The sequence below is a fragment of the Microcaecilia unicolor genome, chromosome 11 (genome assembly GCF_901765095.1).
Source record: "Microcaecilia unicolor chromosome 11, aMicUni1.1, whole genome shotgun sequence".
In the NCBI taxonomy this organism is placed as follows: domain Eukaryota; kingdom Metazoa; phylum Chordata; class Amphibia; order Gymnophiona; family Siphonopidae; genus Microcaecilia; species Microcaecilia unicolor.
In genome coordinates this window covers 195,617,208-195,637,173 of record NC_044041.1, presented here as the reverse complement: position 1 = coordinate 195,637,173, position 19,966 = coordinate 195,617,208, and the positions used below count along the sequence as shown (strand labels likewise).

General features: G+C 47.9%; 1 protein-coding gene across 4 annotated transcripts in view; it reads left to right on the top strand.

Moving 5' to 3' along the window:
- The window catches only part of MAN1C1 (mannosidase alpha class 1C member 1), an 85,949-nt gene that overhangs the window by 12,736 nt on the left and 53,247 nt on the right, over positions 1 to 19,966 (top strand). For all 4 annotated transcript variants that reach the window (XM_030218791.1, XM_030218792.1, XM_030218793.1 and 1 more), the window contains exon 3: positions 18,238 to 18,334. In XM_030218791.1, the coding sequence (XP_030074651.1) occupies positions 18,238 to 18,334 (97 nt within the window). The remainder of the gene's footprint in view (positions 1 to 18,237; positions 18,335 to 19,966) is intronic.

The window sequence follows — 19,966 nt, the reverse complement described above, 5'->3', positions numbered from 1 at the left end:
TTTCTACAGTGCTGGAGGTGTTGGGCTTTTGTTTGAATTTATATAAGTAGCCCCACCATTTGAATTTTTGACTGTTGGAATTTGATGTACCCTCTTACTATCGGCACCTGTCACAGAATTACCTTCCGTATGTGCACCATACTGTGCCTGAAAGCAAATGTATCATGGGCCAGATTCTATAATTGACGGGGGAAATTTGACACAAGGGGCCAATTTAGTGCTTGTTAGCTCCAATAATTAAATCATTAGAGCCCATTAACTGATTATTTTGGGCACCGATCTGGGAACCACAAACTTTATAGCATCACATGGCATGACAGAGACATATTTCATAACGCTGCTGTACAGTCTTCATGAATGCCAAACTGTTGTTTACTTTACTATGTTTAAAAGAGGTAAGGTTGGCAAAGACAGTTAGTTAGAATTTTAAAAAGCAAACTTTTTATTAACTAGTCTCCTTACCTTTTCCCCCCATAGTCTCTAAAACTTGAACCACAGTATACAGCATTAACAGATAGCCTCTAGAAGACACAGCAGGGCCTAGTTCAGTCTTTAATCCCACCCACTCCTAGCATGTCTCTTCATTTATCGTCTTAGCTAATAGTCAGTTATTCTAATTATAACAAGAGGGGAGTTTTCATTATCGTTTTAATTACATTTAATTACTTTCTGAGAAGCAAACACTAAATAAATCACACAATATACCATATAATCTTAAGGTTCTTTACATAAATCTAACATCCCTTAAGAATTTAAACAACACAATAACTCTAAGATGCAGACAGCAGTCCAGCAGGAAGAGGAGTGCTATCCAGTGTTTTGCATTGAATGTCACATGTATAATTATCGCCCAGTTGGCAAGAGGTTATATGTGTGTGCTCAATGCAAAGAGCTCCTAGCTCTCAGTGAATGAGCCGGTTCTGTTGAGGCTAGAGTAGCAAACTTGGAGGAGCTGAGGGAGACAGAGAGGTATGTAGAGGAGGCCTACAGGGACATTGTAGAGAAGTCCCACTTCCAGTCCGGCAGCCTCTGTGCTGCCTTGGAGGAGGTAGGTCTCCTAGAAGGAGAGCACCACTCTGGTGAAGTAGGAAGTAATCCTCTAGCCAGGGGATGTGATATCCTCTCACACTGAAGATGTGTCTCCAGGAGCTTCTGCTCAGGAGAGAAGGGTTAGGACAGCTGCTGTAGTTGGTGATTTGATCATTAGACATGTAGATAGCTGGGTGGCTGGTGGATGTGAGGATTGCTGGGTCACTTGCCTGCCTGGTGCGAAGGTGGTGGACCTCACTCATCACCTAGATCAGATTTTAGATAGTGCTGGGGAGGAGCCAGCTGCCTTGGTACATGTGAGTACCAATGACATAGGATGTTCTGGAAGCCAAATTTAGGCTCTTAGGTAGAAAACTGAAATCCAAGATCCTCCAGGGTAGCAGTTTTGGTTAATTCTCCCTGTTCCACATGCAGAACCCAAGAGGCAGGCAGAGCCCCGCAGTCTCAATGCATGGTTGAGATGATGGTGCAAGGGTGAGGGATTTAGATTTGTTAGGAACTGGACAGCATTCTGGGGAAGGGGGAGCCTGTTCCGAAAGGATGGACTCCACCTTCACTGGTTTGTAGATCCTCAAGTGCTGGGGATAACCACCAGGTGCAGGCTGTTTGCTGCACTTCTACCCTGATAGTTCCCTGACAGGCAGAAGCTGCTCTGTGCTTGGCAGTTTGAGCCAGAGGCAGAGAAGAGACCATCATAGCAAAAACACATTGGCTTTTTGCCTTTGCTGTGCAGTACAGGGCCCACTTCCTGTTTTTGAATTTTTGCTTAGGAAACTTTTACGACAAATGTTGCCTTTTTCTTTTTTTTTTTTGCATGAGGTGAGGGATAGGACACTGCTTTTGGCTCTCTGTTCCAGCAGTGCTGGCAGTGTCCAGACGTCAACCGTAACTCTCTGGGCTCTTAACATCACTGAGCTAATGAGGAACTTTTCTGGAAATAATTCAACACACAGTCGGAAAAAGCCCAGAGGAAAGCTCAAAGGCCGGAGATGTAGCTCCATTTAGCTTAAGACCAAAAAGTATCATTGCTTTTAAAACCAGACTGTCTCTGGGTTAAGGAGAGTTACAGCTGGATATTTTTACAAGATAACTCGGCTGCCTGCCTTCAGGCACATTACTACTACTACTACTACTATTTAGCATTTCTATAGCGCTACAAAGCATACGCAGCGCTGCACAAACATAGAAGAAAGACAGTCCCTGCTCAAAGAGCTTACAATCTAACAGACAAAAAATAAAATAATCAAATCAATTAATATGTACAGGAAGGAGGAGAGGAGGGTAGGTGGAGGCGAGTGGTTACAAGTGGTTACGAGTCAAAAGCAATGTTAAAGAGGTGGGCTTTCAGTCTAGATTTAAAGGTGGCCAAGGATGGGGCAAGACGTAGGGGCTCAGGAAGTTTATTCCAGGCGTAGGGTGCAGCGAGACAAAAGGCGCGAAGTCTGGAGTTGGCAGTAGTGGAGAAGGGAACAGATAAGAAGGATTTATCCATGGAGCGGAGTGCACGGGAAGGGGTGTAGGGAAGGACGAGTGTGGAGAGATACTGGGGAGCAGCAGAGTGAGTACATTTATAGGTTAGTAGAAGAAGTTTGAACAGGATGCGAAAACGGATAGGGAGCCAGTGAAGGGTCTTGAGGAGAGGGGTAGTATGAGTAAAGCGACCCTGGCGGAAGATGAGGCGGGCAGCAGAGTTTTGAACTGACTGGAGAGGGGAGAGGTGACTAAGTGGGAGGCCAGCAAGAAGCAGATTGCAATAGTCTAAACGAGAGGTGACAAGGGTGTGGATGAGGGTTTTGGTAGAGTGCTCGGAAAGAAAGGGGCGGATTTTACGGATGTTGTAAAGAAAGAAACGACAGATCTTGGCAATCTGCTGGATATGAGCAGAGAAGGAGAGAGAAGAGTCAAAGATGACCCCAAGGTTTCGAGCTGAGGAGACAGGGAGAATGAGAGAGCCATCAACAGAAATAGAAAATGGGGGGAAAATGAGAAGCTCGGTTTTGGTCATATTTAATTTCAGGTGGCGTTGAGACATCCAGACAGCAATGTCAGACAAGCACGCTGAAACTTTGGTTTGGATGCAAGGTGAGATATCAGGGGTAGAAAGGTAGATTTGGGAGTCATCAGCATAGAGATGGTAGGAAAAGCCATGGGATGAGATTAATGAACCAAGGGAAGAAGTGTAGATAGAAAAGAGGAGGGGACCAAGAACAGAACCCTGAGGTACGCCGACAGGCAGAGGGATAGAAGTAGAAGAGGATCCACCAGAGTGAACACTAAAGGTGCGGAGGGAGAGGTAGGAAGAGAACCATTGATCCTGTTTGAGTACGGGCTGCCTGCCTTCAGGCACATTGATCCTGTTTGAGTACCAGCTGCCTGCCTTCAGGCACATTGATCCTGTTTGAGTACCGGCAGCCAGAGGTACAGCAACACTGCTGTTCAGGGGTAGCTTATGCAACATGCAGATATGTCCAGGAGCTATACCCTGGGTTCCTCCAGCCTTGTTGACTTTTACTTATAAACTAGTAAAAAAGGCCCGTTTCTGTTTGAAAGGAAATGGGCACTAGCAAGGTTTTCCTCGGAGTGTGTTTGTTTTACAGAGTGTATGTGAGAGTGAGTGTGTGATAGAGAGAGAGTGAATGTGTGAGTTTGTGTGACAGAGAGATTGAGACTGGGTGCGAGAGTGTGTGTGTGAGAATGAGAGTGTAATCCAGGGCCTCCCCTCCCCTCCCTCCCAGTTCCAGGGTCCTCATCCTCCCTCCCTCCCTCCCTGGGTCCTCACCCCCGCTCCCTCCTTGGGTCCTCACCCCCCCTCCCTCCCTCCCAGGGTCCTCATCCCTCCCTCCCAGTTCCATTCCGTCCAAGCATGGTTGCATAGCTGTACAGTTACATGCATCATCTTTCACTTTTGCTTACCCACATCGCTGTAGCGCACCCGTTTCTGATGGAAATTAAATGGGAGGCAGGCAGGCACAACTGAGGCTCCTAGGGGCGGCGGTTTTTTCGTCAGCTGGGGGGAGTTTCGGGGAGGGCGGCAGCAGTTCGGGAGAGGAGAGGGAGGGAGGCAGCGGTTTTTTTAGGGCGGTTGGCAGGGAGAGGAGTAGGGAAACACGCTCCGCGTGTTTCCCTACTCCTCCCCCTGCCTGGGTCGCGGTTTTGCTTACCCACATCGCTGTAGCGCATTTGTTTCACTTTCCCCACTGTGCAACAAAACAACTCAGGCTCCAAGGGGCGGTGGTTTTTTCGTCAGCTGGGCGGCAGCGGTTTGGGAGAGGAGAGGGATGTTGCTGGCGCTTTTTGAAGCGGTTGGCAGGGGGAGGAGTAGGGAAACACGCTCCGCTTGTTTCCCTACTCCTCCTGCCTGGGTCACGGTTTGTTGGTGTGCGTCGGGCTGGTGACGTCATCCGAGACACAGCCAATCAGTGAGATGATCTACTCCATCTACCAGACCACGGTTCCAGGCAGCCTCAGAACGTTGGGGGTGAGAATTATTATTTAGAATAAGGACACCAGTGCTCTGACTGAAAGACCTCACCTGCAGTCCCGCATCTCTGAGACCACTAACATTGAGAATATGCTTGGTGAGTTCTGTTAAGCAATTTTGCTTGCAGAAATATATCTTTCCTTTAAAAAAAAAAAAAAAAAAAAGGTGTTTTTGACAAGTACATTCTCCTGTTCTAAGTAAGAATTAATGCTTAGAAAACTCTCAGCTCTGGGAAAGAGCCCGGAGTGGGGAGCCTGCTGTGTTCTCGTGGGCCACACATTTTGGCTGGCCACAGGGTTCCCTATACAGTCTGCTTGACTGGTTTGAGGTTTGGGGGGGGTGCATGTGAAGTTCCCTTCACTCCTTGAACTTGATCTGGAGGTGGAAGAGTAACCTGGAAGCAGCAGACCAAGACCCAGAGAAGTCTGATTCAAATCCCACTGCTGCCCCTTGTGATCTTAGGCATCTCAAGAAAGATATAGTAGAATTGGAAAAGGTGGAGCGAAGGGCGACTAAAATGATAGCGGGGATGGGACGACTTCCCTATGAAGAAAGACTAAGGAGGCTAGGGCTTTTCAGCTTGGAGAAGAGACAGCTGAGGGGAGACATGATAGAGGTATATAAATAATGAGTGGAGTGGAACAGGTGGATGTGAAGCATCTGTTCACGCTTTCCAAAAATACTAGGACTAGGGGGCATGCGATGAAACTACAGTGTAGTAAATTTAAAACAAATCGGAGAAAATGTTTCTTCACCCAACGCATAATTAAACTCTGGCATTCGTTGCCGGAGAACGTGGTGAAGGCGGTTAGCTTGGCAGAGTTTAAAAGGGGGTTAGACGGTTTCCTAAAGGACAAGTCCATAAACCGCTACTAAATGGACTTGGGAAAAATCCACAATTCCAGGAATAACATATATAGAATGTTTGTACGTTTGGGAAGCTTGCCAGGTGCCCTTGGCCTGGATTGGCCGCTGTCGTGGACATGATGCTGGGGTCGATGGACCTTTGGTCTTTTCCCAGTGTGGCATTACTTATGTACTTATGCCTTAGATTGTGAGCTCTCTGGGGAGAGGGAAATACCTAGTGTACTTGAATTTTGACGCACTGTTATCCAGGACAGGCTGAGCAGTGGGGATAAAAGCCAGGCCCAGCTCATCCTGTCCTTTCTGGCATGATGGTTGTTTATTCTCTTCCGTATTTCAATGTCTAAACTGCTTTCTTCCCCCTTGTGAGTAAAGAGAATAATTACAAGCTATGGGCACATGACGAGGACCAGGTTGGGCATTTCATTGTCTAAAGCAGTGCTTCGTAACCCTCTCCGGAAGGAACGCCTAACCAGTCAGCTTTGCAGGATTGCCGCAATTAATACGCAGAAAACAAATTTGCATAATGCAGAGACCCATTATATGTCATTTTATTTCAAGCATATTCATTGTGATCGTAAAAACCTGGCAGGTTAGGTGTGCCTCCAGGAGAGGGTTGAAAAACACTGGTCTAAATATAAAATTTGTTAAGTCCTTTTTGAGACCATGTCAGTGTTGTAACAGAGAATTCAGAATAGTCCTGGGGTGTAGAGGTCGGGCTGGCTGAACCACCAGGCAGGTTAGGTCAGGGGTAGGCAACTCCGGTCCTCGAGAGCCGCAGGCAAGTCGGGTTTTCAGGATATCCACAATGAATATGCAGAAGATAGATTTGCAAGCACTGCCTCCTTGGTATTAAAATCTATCTCCTGCATATTGTGATAAGTAAGAGGGTGTCCTATACGGTGTAGGCCACTAGAGTGCGCTAGAAGAAGGTGGCGGTCGCTAGGACCGGGGAGAGCCCTGGGAGGTCCACAGGTGCAGGCGGTTATGGGCTGGGTCCTGTGTAGCTAATTAACAGTGTTGCCAGGTGGGTGGTTTTCCGTGACCCGCCGTGGGAAATTTTTGCCCGCGGCGGGTTGCGGTTTTTTGGGCTGCTTTTTGGTCTTTTGGGCTGTTTTTTGGGCGTTTTTTTCGGCCGCGGGGGGCGGGGTTAGTGACGTTTTGGGCGGGGCCGATGACGGGGGAGGCGGGGCTGATGACGGGGGAGGCGGGGCCGATGATGGGGGAGGCGGGGCCGATGACGGCGGGGGCGGGGTTGATGACGGCGGGGGCCGGGTGATGATGGTGGGGGCGGGGGTGATGACGCGGGGGTGGGGGTGTCAGGGGCGGGGTTTGAGTTTGGGCGGGTTTTGGGCTGGATTTAGGCTGGTTTGGGTGGGAAAAAAATTTTCCACCTGGCAACCCTGCTAATTAACCACTTTATACCCCACCTGAGTTGTGAAAGGAAGGGAAGTGAGCTAACAGCGGGGGAAGAGAGAGCCCCTGAAAGATACTGGCTAACCTTATGGACTTGGGGTGGACTGGGTGTCCAAAGGAGATCAGCAGGCTGAAAGTCCTGGGGTAAGAAAGAAGTCCCTAAAGCATTAGTGTTTGACTGTGTGTCCTCAGTACTTATAGGAACTGTGTGTTCAGTGGAGGGACTGTGTGTCTAGAACTGTGTGTTCAAAGGGGAGACTGTGTGTCTAAAGTACTGGGAGAAGCAGGCTGCAAAGCCTGGGGTTGAGAGTCCCCAAAGTATTGGTATAGTACTGAGCCCATGTATCTGTGTAGGGAGGCTCAAGGTGAAGATCTATGAAAGTATAAAGTGTTAAGCTAGAAGAAGTGTGCCCAGGGGCTGGAATAAAGAGTGGCCTGAGAAATATGCAGTTGGTGAGACCTGCTTAATTTGCTGAGTGGAAACCAGGTCACCCTGAGTGTGAAGGGGTAGCACACTAATCTGCATATGATTTGCATATTGAGAACCAGGTCACCCTGAGTGAGAAGGGGGATATCACAATAATCATTGTGGATATCCTGAAAACCTGACCTGTCTGCGGCTCTCGAAGACTGGAATTGCCTACCTCTGGGTTAGGTGATGGTCTAGGATGGCAAGGAGCAGCTATAAACAGTAGCTCTTGAAAGCTCCAGAAGCTCAAGGAACTTTACCCCCGGGGAGGGCGAGCAGTTTTGAAAAATCCTGATTACCTAGGTAAATAGCTGTTTCTCTGGGTTGGTTGATCTTGGAAATTGCCCTCATTTCATATGGAAGATATGGGATTTAATTCTGTGGGCCCCCAAAATAATGGCATGCTAAACTGTATTCTGTAAACAGCGTTAAAAGTTGGGCGGAAGTTTAGCTCCGGGATCTGAGGATTTACACCAACTGAACCCTGCTGCAGATCCCCCAAATTGTATAACACTGTGCGCAAATCCTAGAAACATCCCTGAGCCCACCCATGCCCCTCCTATGGCCACTCCCCCTTTTTGCGTCTGCACGGAAACATTTACCTGTACATCTTTGTAGAACAGCGACTATAAGGATGGGTGCGTAAATTCCAATTAGCACCGATAATCGATTGTTAGTGCCCAATGATCAGCGTTAATTGGCTGTCGGAACAGTTAAATTACGCACACTTATTTGGGCATATGCCCAAATTTCTGTGCGCACTTTTGAACGTTATGTATGGAATTAGAGGAATGATGTCCAATCACAGCATCAGTCTGGGGGAATTGATGGGCTTAATTATAATCGAGTTTAATTATCTAATCTTAGGACAGGGGTCCACAAATCCAGTCCTCAAGGTTCATAACCCAGCCTGGTTTTCAGGATTTCCAAAATGAATATGCATGAGACCTATTTGCGTGCAATAGAATCAATCAATGCAAATAGATCTCATACATATTCAGTGTGGAAATCCTGAAAACCTGGCTGGGTTGTGGGGCTGGATTTGAGGACCCCCTGTCTTAGGGAAGGGGCCTGGCGACCTGAAAATAATTTGGGGGAGGGGGAGCACAAGGCTAAAAGTGTAGGTAAGATGCCTGATCCCTTGTTCCAGTTCTGCACGTTTTCTGTATCTCAATGGTGTCTCCAAGTTGCGAGTTCTCACCCAGCTTTCAGTCCTTTTTGTACAGAGATTTGCCGCAGGCACTGACTGGAGACATTTTAAGGGTGTCTGGGTTGATTTTTTTTTTGGCTGGTTTTGAAAAACACCTCTAATGCCTTTTGTACAGAAAAGAAAAATGCTTAAAGACAAGTTCATAAATTACTATTGTGCTACCCCTTTGTATTGAGCTTGTTCTTGGAGCCCAGCAATGGGGGAGTTTCCTGTTCATTAAAAAAGTCTTTTTATAGTCAGGCTTGGCAGTTCCTGTGAGGAACACAACTTCCATTGTCTGTAACTTTTTAATGGCGTTTGTCGTAACGGTACTGTGGTTGCCATGTTAGTACACTTCAGGGCACATAAAAGTTCTTTATTGCACGATAACTTTATTCGCAGTTAGCATGGAGGCACTCGGCGCCTTCTCTTCAGCCGGTAAGCGTACTTGTATTAAATGCACAAGTGAGCCGATGCTAGATTGCGGGAATGTGGGCTCCGAGTGACACTTAGGGCATATATGGCGGGGATGCAATTGGCACATATAGGGATTAGGGGAGTTCACATTTGTCAGAAATGCAAGCAATCGGTTCACACCCTGGCGCATGCCCTTTGGGGATGCCCTATCATTAAATGCTATTGGGAGCAAATTCAAAGATTCATGAGTCAGCTACTAGCACGGGACATAAGTGGGACGGTGGAGCAGTTAGCACTGAATAAATCTCCTATATAATAAAACGCACCTCCAACATTCTGAAGCTGACTGCATGGCTGAGGCATTCCTGCTCTCTGTATCCATCTCCTGAATTGACATCACGTACTTCCGGGTTCGTCACAAGCAGAAGTGACCAACCACACGAGGTTTCTCGGCTTCAGAATGTTGGAGGTGCATTCTATTAAATAGGATTGGTCAGTTCCTTGAAGCACAGCCAGAGCTCAGCGTCCTGCACAGTAACGCTCAGACACCAGAGAGAGAGAGAGGGGGGGCCTGACACCAGAGAGGGGGGAGGTATCTCTGTCACACACACACACACACACACACTCTCTCTCTCTCTCTCTCTCTCTCACTCTCACACACTGTCTCTCACACACTCTATGTCTCACACCATATCACATTCACTCTCTATGTGTCACACAGTCACTCACACACACTCTTGGTCTCATACACTCAGTCTCACAGAGAGTCTGTGTCTCACTCTTGTACACACTGTATCTGTGTGAAACACACTCTCTCTCTCTCACACTGTGTCTCACATACGCACTTGCACACTCATTCTCACACACACACACTCTCTCTCTCATAGACACACTATCACCCACTCACTCTCTCTCTCACACACACACACACTCGCACATTCACTCTCTCTGTCTGTCTCTCTCTCTCACACACACAGTCACTCTCACATACACTCTCTCAAACATACACACTCTGAGGAAAACCTTGCTAGCGCCTGTTTCATTTGTGTCAGAAACGGGCCTTTTTTTACTAGTGAGACAATATTGTGTCACAAACTTGCTTTAGTGGGGAAAAAAGTCATTATGCAATATTGGACAGTAGAAGAACAGTCAGCTTACTGGCATTGGAGAAATCAGGTTCACCGATTGGCAGGTTGGGAAGCAAAGGATGCGAAAGGGTCACCTAAGAGGTGCAAAACATATCTGGCGGTTTGGGGACCTTACCTACAAGTGTTGAGTTCCAAGGGGCGTAGCCTCATTCTTAATAACCTTCGACTTGTTGATGACAGATAATGCCCACATTAGGAGACAGAAGGTCTAGGCGTTGACTGCTTCTGATAGAGGAGGAGGGAGGGAGGAGGGGGGAAGGGGTTTGGTTTCTGGAGACTGTGGGGGTGGGTTGTTTGGTGATATCAAATAAATATGTTGGACATAATAGGGGTGAGTGGGAAGGGATGTAGGATGGGGCATGGGGGGAAGGGAGTTACTGTATAAAATATTTGAGTATATATAACAACGGTGGGTTCATATGGTAAGTCATAAATAAAAATTGTCGATACATGGAAGGGGGAGGAGGTAGGGAGGGGGGGAGGGATAAATATTGATGGTGAAATCGATAGATTTCTTAGTTTGGCTTGTTAATAATGAGACATCAGGCTATATATGGAATATGTTGACTGTAAAATCTGTTTGTTTTTTTTAACACCATCAATAAAACATTGTTGAAACTCGAAGGGTTGGGTAGGGGGAAAAATATAATGTTGATTATGTATTACAGATGAGTTTGAGGAATTTTGGAGAGTTGGTAGCCTTGTGGCTGCAGTTAAGTGTATTGTGTGATTGTTTTTATTCAACATTTCAATAAAGAAAATCTTAAATTTTAAAAAAAAACATTGTTGAAACATAAATACACAAGTGACAGGATGTAGTAGGTAGCGGGCGCTCAGGGGGTCTTTAAGGTGCGCTAGCGTTTTTAGCGGGTGCTAAAAATAGGAATACATTGGCATCTCTAGCATTTAGAGTGTGCCTATTTTTAGCGTGCGCTAAAAACATTAGCGCACTTTAGTAAACGACCCCCTAAGTGCAGTGTGCAGTCCACTTCCATTCTCTGCCCATAACCTGCCCCAGTTCCTCATCTCCAACACTCATTAAATCAAGGCACGAATTAATGCGCATTGTCTTGCTGGCGTGGTAACAGTTACTGTGGGGCTCTTTTACTAAGCCACGGCAAAAAGAGGCCTGCGTCAGTGAGAGCATAAATTTGGGGAATGCGCTGGGCCATTTTTTTTGCCGCGCTCTGGGGAAAAAAGGGCCTGTTTTAAGGGGCCGGAAAATGGTCGTGCGGCAAAATAAAAGCCAGCGCTTGTCCACTTTTGACCTGAGACCTTACCGCCAACCATTGAATTAGTGGTAAGGAGTCACACCCTACCCGGGCGGTAGGCATGCAGCGCGCGCACACTGCCGTTTACCGCCAAGTAAGTGCCACGCGGTAGAAAATGGAAAATATTTTCTACCGTTTGTTTTTGGTGCGAGCCAAATTCAGAATTACCCGTCTGGGGCTTGTGGTAGCCAGGCGGTAATGCCAATTTAACGTGTGCTGGATGCGCGAAGGTCCTTACGCGCCTTTGTAAAAATGCAAACAGTGTGCGCCAGGGGCGTAGCCAGACTTAGGTGGGAGGGGGCATATTTTAGCCCCCCCCCCCCGCCATTGCCGACACCCCCCCGCCCGCCATTGCCGACCCACCGCCACCTTTCACGACCTCCCAAGACGACCCTCTTGACCCCCCTCCCGCCAAGAACCCTCCCCCGCCGCCGCCTACCTTTGCTTTTGCTGGCAGGAGACCCCAATCCCCGCCAGCCGACGTCCTCTTCATCCTGCAGTCAGTGCAAAGTCTTCGCTCTGTTGCTGAGTTGACGTCCTGCACATTGTATGTCAGAGAACAGAATGAAGCCTTGCAAGGCTTCGTTATGTTCTCTGAGTCTGACGTCCTGCATGTACAATGTGCAGGACGTCAGCAAGGGAACGAAGACTTTGCACTGACTGCAGGATGAAGAGGACGTCGGCTGGCGGGGATTGGGGTCTCCCGCCAGCAAAAGCAAAGGTAGGCGGCGGCGGGGGAGGGTTCGCGGTGGGAGGGGGGAATTGAGAGGGTCGTCGGAAGGGGGGTCCAGGATGAAATCTACGGGGGCCCAGGCCCCCTCAGGCCCCACGTAGCTATGCCACTGGTGTGCGCTATTCTGCTCATTAAGGGGCCCTATTACTAAGGTGCACCGAAAAGTGGCCTGCGCTGGTGTAGGTGTGTGCTTTGGACACGCAAAGGTCCATTTTTTAGCGCGCCTGGGAAAAAAATGGCCTTTTTATTTTGTGGCTGAAAATGGACGCGCCACAAAATTAAGACCAACATGTGTTCATTTTTGGCCTGAGACCTTACCGCCCACCCGTTGACTTAGCGGTAAGGCCTCACGCGCTAGCCGGGTGGTAAGCGTCAGCGCGCGTAAACTGCCGATTACCGCCAGGTAAGCGCCATGTGTGTTTTGGACGCAAGTCAAAAATGGAATTACTGCTCGGGGCATGTGGTAGTGAGGTGGTAGTTCCAATTTCACGCGCCTTAGTAAAAGGGCCCCACGTTGTTTCATGCACTTTATTAAATTCGTGACCCCAGTTTCTATATATGGCACTAAAAATTGCATGCACAAATTTGACCATTTTAATTTAATTTAATTGAGTAACAAGCCAATTAGCACCAGTAATTGGCTGCTAACAATCATTGGCGTTAATTGGGAATCATTTGGATTTGCACATGCATCTTACTATGAAGTATTCTATAAAAATACGTGCGCAAACTTTAGCGAGTAACTGAAAAGGGAACATGGCCATGGGAGGGGCATGGATGGGTCAGGGATGTTTTCTAAATATGTGCACAGTATTATAGGTTTCAGGGGACCCGTGCCTAATTTATGCGCGGTTCCAGTTGGTGTAAATCCTTGCGCCCAAAAGTTAGACGTGGATCCCGGCACTATGCGCCATTCTAGAAACAGCGCTCAACTTGGAGAGCCATTCGTAGAATAGCTCTTGGCTTGCATTTGTTTTTGGCTCACAAATTTGGGCGTCATTTACAGAATCTATGAAGTAGCCTAGTGGTTAGTGTAGCGGACTTTGATCCTGGGGGACTGGGTTCGATTCCCACTGCAGTTTTTTGTGACTCTGGGCAAATCACTTAACCCTCCATTGCCCCAGGAACAAATAAGTACCTGTATATACTATGTAAACCACTATGAATGTAGTTGCAAAACCCACAGAAAGGCATACCGTGTTTCCCTGAAAATAAGACACTGTTTTATATTTATTTTTCCTCCCCAAAACGCGCTAGGTCTTATTTTCGGGGGGATGTCTTATTTTCTGGGAAACATCAGTCGCTCGCCCCCCCACCACCACCCGAGGTCGCCTGGCCCCCCCCCTCCGTCGCTCCCGGAACTAACCTGAAGCTCCTTTCACCTTCGCAAGTTCGGATTCGGAGCAGCAAGCAGCAGCAGGGCAGACCTCTCCTTCCTTCCGTGCCCCGCCCTCGCCTGACGTTATGTTACGTCAGGCGAGGGCGGGACACGGAAGGAAGGAGAGGTCTGCCATGCTGCTGCTCCGAATCCGAACTTGCGAAGGTGAAAGGAACTTCAGGTTAGTTCCGGGAGCGACGGAGGGGGGGCCCGGCGACCTCGGGTGGGGGGGGGGGCGCGACCTCGGGTGGCTCTCGGCGGCACTGCTTAAAAAACAAGTTTGGTAGGTCTTACTTTTGGGGGGATGTCTTATATTTTAAATTTGCAGGAAAACCCCGGTAGGTCTTATTTTCGGGGTAGGTCCTATTTTCAGGGAAACATGGTATCAAGTCCCATTAACAAGATTTCATGCACAATCTCAAAGAGTAGCAACATTCCATGAATAACCCCAAAGAATAGCAAGATTCTGGAATCCTAAAGAGTGACAACATTCCATGTAGAACCCCAAAGAATAGCAAGATTCCAGAATCCAAGGGAGTGGAGGAGTAACAAAGTAGCCTAGTGGTTAGTACAGCGGACTTTGATCCTGGGGAACTGGTTTTGATTCCCACTGCAGCTCCTTGTATATATGTAAATTGCTTTGAATGTAGTTGCAAAAACCACAGAAAGGCAGTATATCAAGTCCCATTAACAAGATTTCATGCACAATCTCAAAGAGTAGCAACATTCCATGTAGAACCCCAAAGAATAGCAAGATTCTGGAATCCTAAAGAGTGACAAGATTCCATGCAGAATCTCAAAGAGTGGCAACATTCCATGTAGAACCCCAAAGAATAGCAAGATTCCGGAATCGTAAGGAGTGAAGGAGTAGCCTAGTGGTTAGTGCAGCGGACTTTGATCCTGGGGAACTGGGTTTGATCCCCACTGCAGCTCCTTGTATATACTACGAAAAGCCCCATCCCCTTAACACTCACATACATAAATAAATAAATAGCCAATACTGAACTTATCGACTGTGGAATAGCAATTGATATTCAAAGGAAATGTAAATGAGATATGGGATTATTGGTACTTAACCGGTGAAGTGCAGCTGAAAATGGGTTTGGATCAATTTTTAATATTGTGCAAAATATTCTGGGAATAGCGGAAAAGAACCCACTTCCCAAACTGGCAGCTTCCTTTCCTTCTAGTACTGGAAGGGATGGTGTCTCGATGGAAATGCTTCTGTTAAAGCTGGGATTAAAGTCAGCACAGTTAAAACAAATGACAGCCCCGAGTGTCCTGTGCCCACGGAATGTAATGCTGAGCCATTAGCTCTCCCCTGCTATAATTAAGCACATTAGGCCCTGACATGAAAGTCGACGTGATTTAGTAATGAGCCACTTTATAATTAAAATAAAGTGAAGTGTAGGGGAGGATTAAAGCTCTCCTAGACCTTTGGCAGACATTTATCTACTCACGTTCGGCCTGATAAGGAATTAACTGCTGCTGTCTGAAACACTGATTGCCACAGCCGAGGCCGATGGGTCCTGAGCGCTGTATTGGTAAGATTCATGCCTGGAATTTCTTGAAAAAGAAAAAAAGCCAGATTTGGAAAGCCGTTCATGTTGAAAAGCTGTAGAAGTGAATGACTGAAATAATAACTGGTAATTTTCTTTTAGAGGTTCAGAGTCCTTGCAGGAGTTTGAGCTGCTCCTGAGGTGATATGGCAGGAGATGGATTTGCATATCCATTGCCTTCACTGTATGCCAGTCTGCTGCCTGGATATTCATTAGAAATATTCTGAAAACCCAACTGGTTTTGCATCCCTTGAGAACCAGAATTTGATAACCCCTAGATCAGAGGATGGATTTTGCTATTCTCTGTTTGCAGCAGATGGTCACATTTGGGTGGGCCTGAGCCCAAGGTGGGTGGGCCTGGAATTCACATCCCCCCCAATCGCCCTCTGGTTTGCTCCTCTCTCCACCCTTCCCTGCCCACAAACCCCAAAGATTAAATACTTGAGCAGGCGGGGATCCCCAAACCCTGCTTCCTAAAGATTTCCTCCTCCTCGAGCAGCCAGCACTGTTTCAAACGGCAGCCGGCAAGCACTTGCCTCAAACTCATGCTGTTACCGGCTTGTCATGCATGCTCAGTGCTTATGCATGTGCGAAAACTGAGCATGTGCAGAAGGGCTGGTCTCCGGGCAAGTGCCGCTGGCTGACATTTGGAAGAGCGCTGGTGCCCAAGGAGAGAAAATCTTCGGCTGGCAAGGTTTGGGAATCCCCACCAGCCACAGCAAGAGTGTCACAATTTTGGGCGGGCCTGAGTCCAAAGTGGGTGGGCCCCGCCCACCCCGGCCCACCTGTGGCTACGCCACTGGTTTGCAATTAAGCTGTCTACTAAACGTTAGGAGAGAATGAATGATTTGCCGTAACACAAAACATTTTGCCAATATAGTTGAGGTAAATTGAGGCTGAATAAGACCTGGACTGTTTTTTGAACGCTGTCATACAGCTGTGGATGGAGGGGGGTTGGGGGAGTGGGAGGATTGGCAAATTGCAGATGGCACCAGTAAGATACCCTACTTTGGGACCAGTCATGACTGTGGAATGACCCTGATAACAATATGGCGGCATTGAGACAAAAGCTTGTGAAGAGAGAGTATTTAGCATTCAGGGTTGGCTCTGTACATGAGTGACTGTTTCCCATGTGGTCCTGCTTTCACTTCCTACAGACTTATGTAACTACTTATGCAAATGAGGCCCCATAAGGAGTCTCTGCCCCTGTTACCATTGTATAAACACCAATATCTGCTGGAATGGAACTGTGTTAAATCACACTGGTCGTGTTGGGTCTTACTGGTGTGAGATGGTTAATGTTGGGTCCAGTTCTGTTCACTCTTAAGTATCAGCAGCTTGGGAGGGAGCAACCCAGACTGAGAGCCCTTATGCAAGAAATGATTCTGGTCAGCATGATGGAAGAGTCGAAAGGCTGCAATGTGACTCAGACCCAGGCTTCCCAGACCTTGTTATCCCACAGCCAGTCAGGTTTTCAGGAGATCCACAGGAATGTAGGTGTGAGAAAAATTTGCATGCATTACAGATTTCTTAAGTACATCTGACATCTAGGTTCTGCTCCTGCCTATCACAGTCATTATGGAGCTTTTTAAAGCCTGACCAGTTGCAGGAGAAGGGGGTGGTTTTGGTTAGGAATGTTACCTTTGAAAGATATTGTTCTAATTAAATGAAGCAGCTTGCTGATCTGTGGGAATCGGACAGCGTGTAGCTAGGGTAATAATGTTTTAATGTTTAGGGAGGTCATATGAGCGTAGACCTCCTGGGACATAGTTGAAGGGGTTGGGGGTAAGGACGGGATTTCCGAGGAGAATGAGGATTGATAGTCAGTGGCGTTCCAACCCTAGCTGACACCCGGGGCGGATCGCCAATGCGACCCCCCCCCCAGCGAAATGACACGCCGCTGGGGGGGGGGGTGCCGCGGCACGCGCCTGTTGCCCTGTCTCCGAGTTCACAATTCGCATGTGTTCACTGCTCCCTTTGAGTCTGCCTCGGAACAGGAAGTAACCTGTTCCGGGGCAGACTCAGAGGGAGCAGTGAACACATGCGAATTGCGAACTGGGAGACAGGGCAACAGGCGCGCGCTGTGGCACCCCCCTTGGTACGCCACTGTTGATAGTTCATGTAAAGTTTCGATAGGCGTGTGATCTTTGGAATGATGGGTGAGCCATAGATGACATGCAGTAAAAAAAATTTTCTCTTTTTGTAATTCAATGTTCTAGTAAAGATGGCGGTAAGGTGGGAAGGGTTGGGGGGGTGGGTAGGGAGTAAATGGGGAGAAAATTAAATGAAACATAATTCGAATGTGTTCCGTTGAAGGATGTTATGATAGACTGTTTATTGTACGGTTGAAATTTTTGGAAATGTATCACATGCTGGTTACCAGTAAAAATTGTTGAAAAGTCAAGCCTGACCAGCTATGGTATCACCAGAACTAGGTGAGTGGGAACCAGGAAGGGCACAATGTGATTCTGGATAACAATATTGTTAACATAGTAAGACTGTAAAAATGAGTAGTGATATAGTGCCAACCCCTAGCCAGCAAGACATCAGGAGTGCTGGCTGCATGAAGGGAATGGAGCTTGATATACTGCTTTTCTGTGGTTTTTACAACTACATTCAAAGCGGTTTACATATATTCAGGTACTTCTTTTGTACCTGGGGCAATGGAGGGTTAAGTGACTTGCCCAGAGTCACAGGGAGCTGCAGTGGGAACCAAACCCAGTTCCCCAGGATCAAAGTCCGCTGCACTAACCTCTAGGCTACTCCTCCACTTCTTGGGATTCTGGAATTTTGCTATTCTTTGGGGTTCTACATGGAATGTTGCTGCTCTTTGAGATTGTGCATGGAATCTTTTTAATAGGACTTGATATACCGCCTTTCTATGGTTTTTGCAACTACATTCAAAGCGGTTTACATGTATGTACTTATTTGTACCTGGGGCAATGGAGGGTTAAGCGACTTGCCCAGAGTCACAGGGAGCTGCAGTGGGAATCGAACCCAGTTCCCCAGGCTCAGAGTCTGCTGCATTAACCACTAGGCTACTCCTCCACTCCAGGGCTAAGATTAAGACCGATGGTGTAGTATATTTGATCCAGACTCTCTTTTTCCCACCCCACTTTAAAAAAAAGTTTCCGCTTTGTCACGTGACATTTGCATGATTCGTTTGAATTTCGTATTTGCTCAAACCATGTACAAATCAAAGATGGTACAGGATAGTGGCAGAGGGAGGGCTGACTTTTCCTGTTCTCCCCTTTGGCTGCAGATGATGAGGTTTGCTTGGGATAACTACAAGCGCTACGCCTGGGGAAAGAATGAACTGAGGCCGTTAACGAAAAATGGGCACATCGGGAATATGTTTGGTGAGTTCCGTTAAGCAATTTTGCTTGCAGAAATGTATCTTTTCTTAAAAAAAAAAAAAAGTGCATTTGGATTGAGAACATTCTCCTGTTCTAAGTAAGAATTAATGCTTATGAAAAGATCTTGGCAGTAACGTTTTGCAGACTGTTTAGAAACCTGGATATGTGGCTTATAATCCAGTGCTTAGGAAGGATGCTGCACTGAGAGGCAGCAAAAATCCCCTGGCCTTCAACCCTCTCTCCAGCTGTTCCGCATGGCTTCCTTTGTCTGCCTGTGCCACAGACTTTGTTGAATTACTACCCCTCTCCAACACAACCCCCCCCCCCTACCACTGCTTGCCAACATCCAGCCTACCTAGTATTGAGAGGAAAATCTGTCTTTTGGATGTTAGTGGTGTACCGAGGGAGGGGCGGTGGGGGCAGTCCGCCCCAGATGCACGCTGCGGGGGGGGAGGGGTGCAGGGAGCAGCCGCGTGGCTGTCTGCCAGTTCCCAGCTCCCTCTGATGTTACTTCCTGTTCCAGGGCAAAGGGAGCAAGGAACCGGCGGAGCCGACATCCGCGTGCCAGCTCCCAGCACCCCAAGAGGTAAGAGGCAATGCATCTGGGGGGAGGGGGGTGTCTTCAGATGATGCGCCGGGGGAGGGACGACGAAGATGCACCCATGGGGGAGGGGACAATGACACTGTACCGGGGAGGGGGGGGGGTGCACAACGGCGATGCGCCCCTGGTGCCAGCCAACCAAGGAACGCCACTGGTTAGAAAGGTCTCCCCTCTGCTTCAGTCAGTCTGGCACGCTCATGGACTCTCTGACTTTTTCCACCCGTCCTGCTGTCTCTCGTCCCTTCTTTACAAACCTGAGTCCTTTTACATCTTCCTTTATGCTTCTCACCCTTGTGAGATTTCGGAGTTTTCAGCCTGAAAGCATGCCTGATTTTATATTTTGTTTTCATGAATTGTTGAGGCTCCTTTTAAATTGAATGCCAGAAGAAAAGCTTTGGGTTGCATGCGTAAGTATTTGGAAGCCCCAGTCTTATCTTCTTTTTATAATAGTTGCTGCTTCCGACTCAGTGGCGTAGCCGAAGGTGGGCCTGGGTGGGCCCAGGCCCAGCTACTTTGGGCTCAGGCCCACCCAGCAGCAGCACACCTATGAAGTGTCTGGCAGGGATTCCCAAGCCCCACCAGTCGAAAATTCCTGTCCTTCCTGCATACCAGCCTTCCCTCTGATGCCTATGCGGAAATAGGAAGAGACCAAATCACTTGTGGGACAGGGCGGAGTTCTTCTGCCCACCCATCTTGGGCCCAGGCCCACCCAAAATTGGGTGTCTGGCTACGCCCCTGTCCCAATGTAAGTGTTTGCCTGATGTGTCTACAAGTATAAAGTGTTAAGTATGGGAGTCTGTGGATTTCACTGCCCCTGCTTTTGCATTGACCGTTCCACATCTTGGCTGAAGGGCCGAAGTGGTGGCTTAGCAGACTTTCAGGTCTTATCTTGCAGCCCTTGGGTCATTTTGGGTTGGGAGAAGCTGCAGAGGCAGCTTCTACAGGACCTTGGGGGGAGGGGAGCGGCAGCAGCTTGTGGCTGAATTTGGAAACCATGATCCCGGTGTTCTGGAAGGAGCGTTTGCATGGTTTCT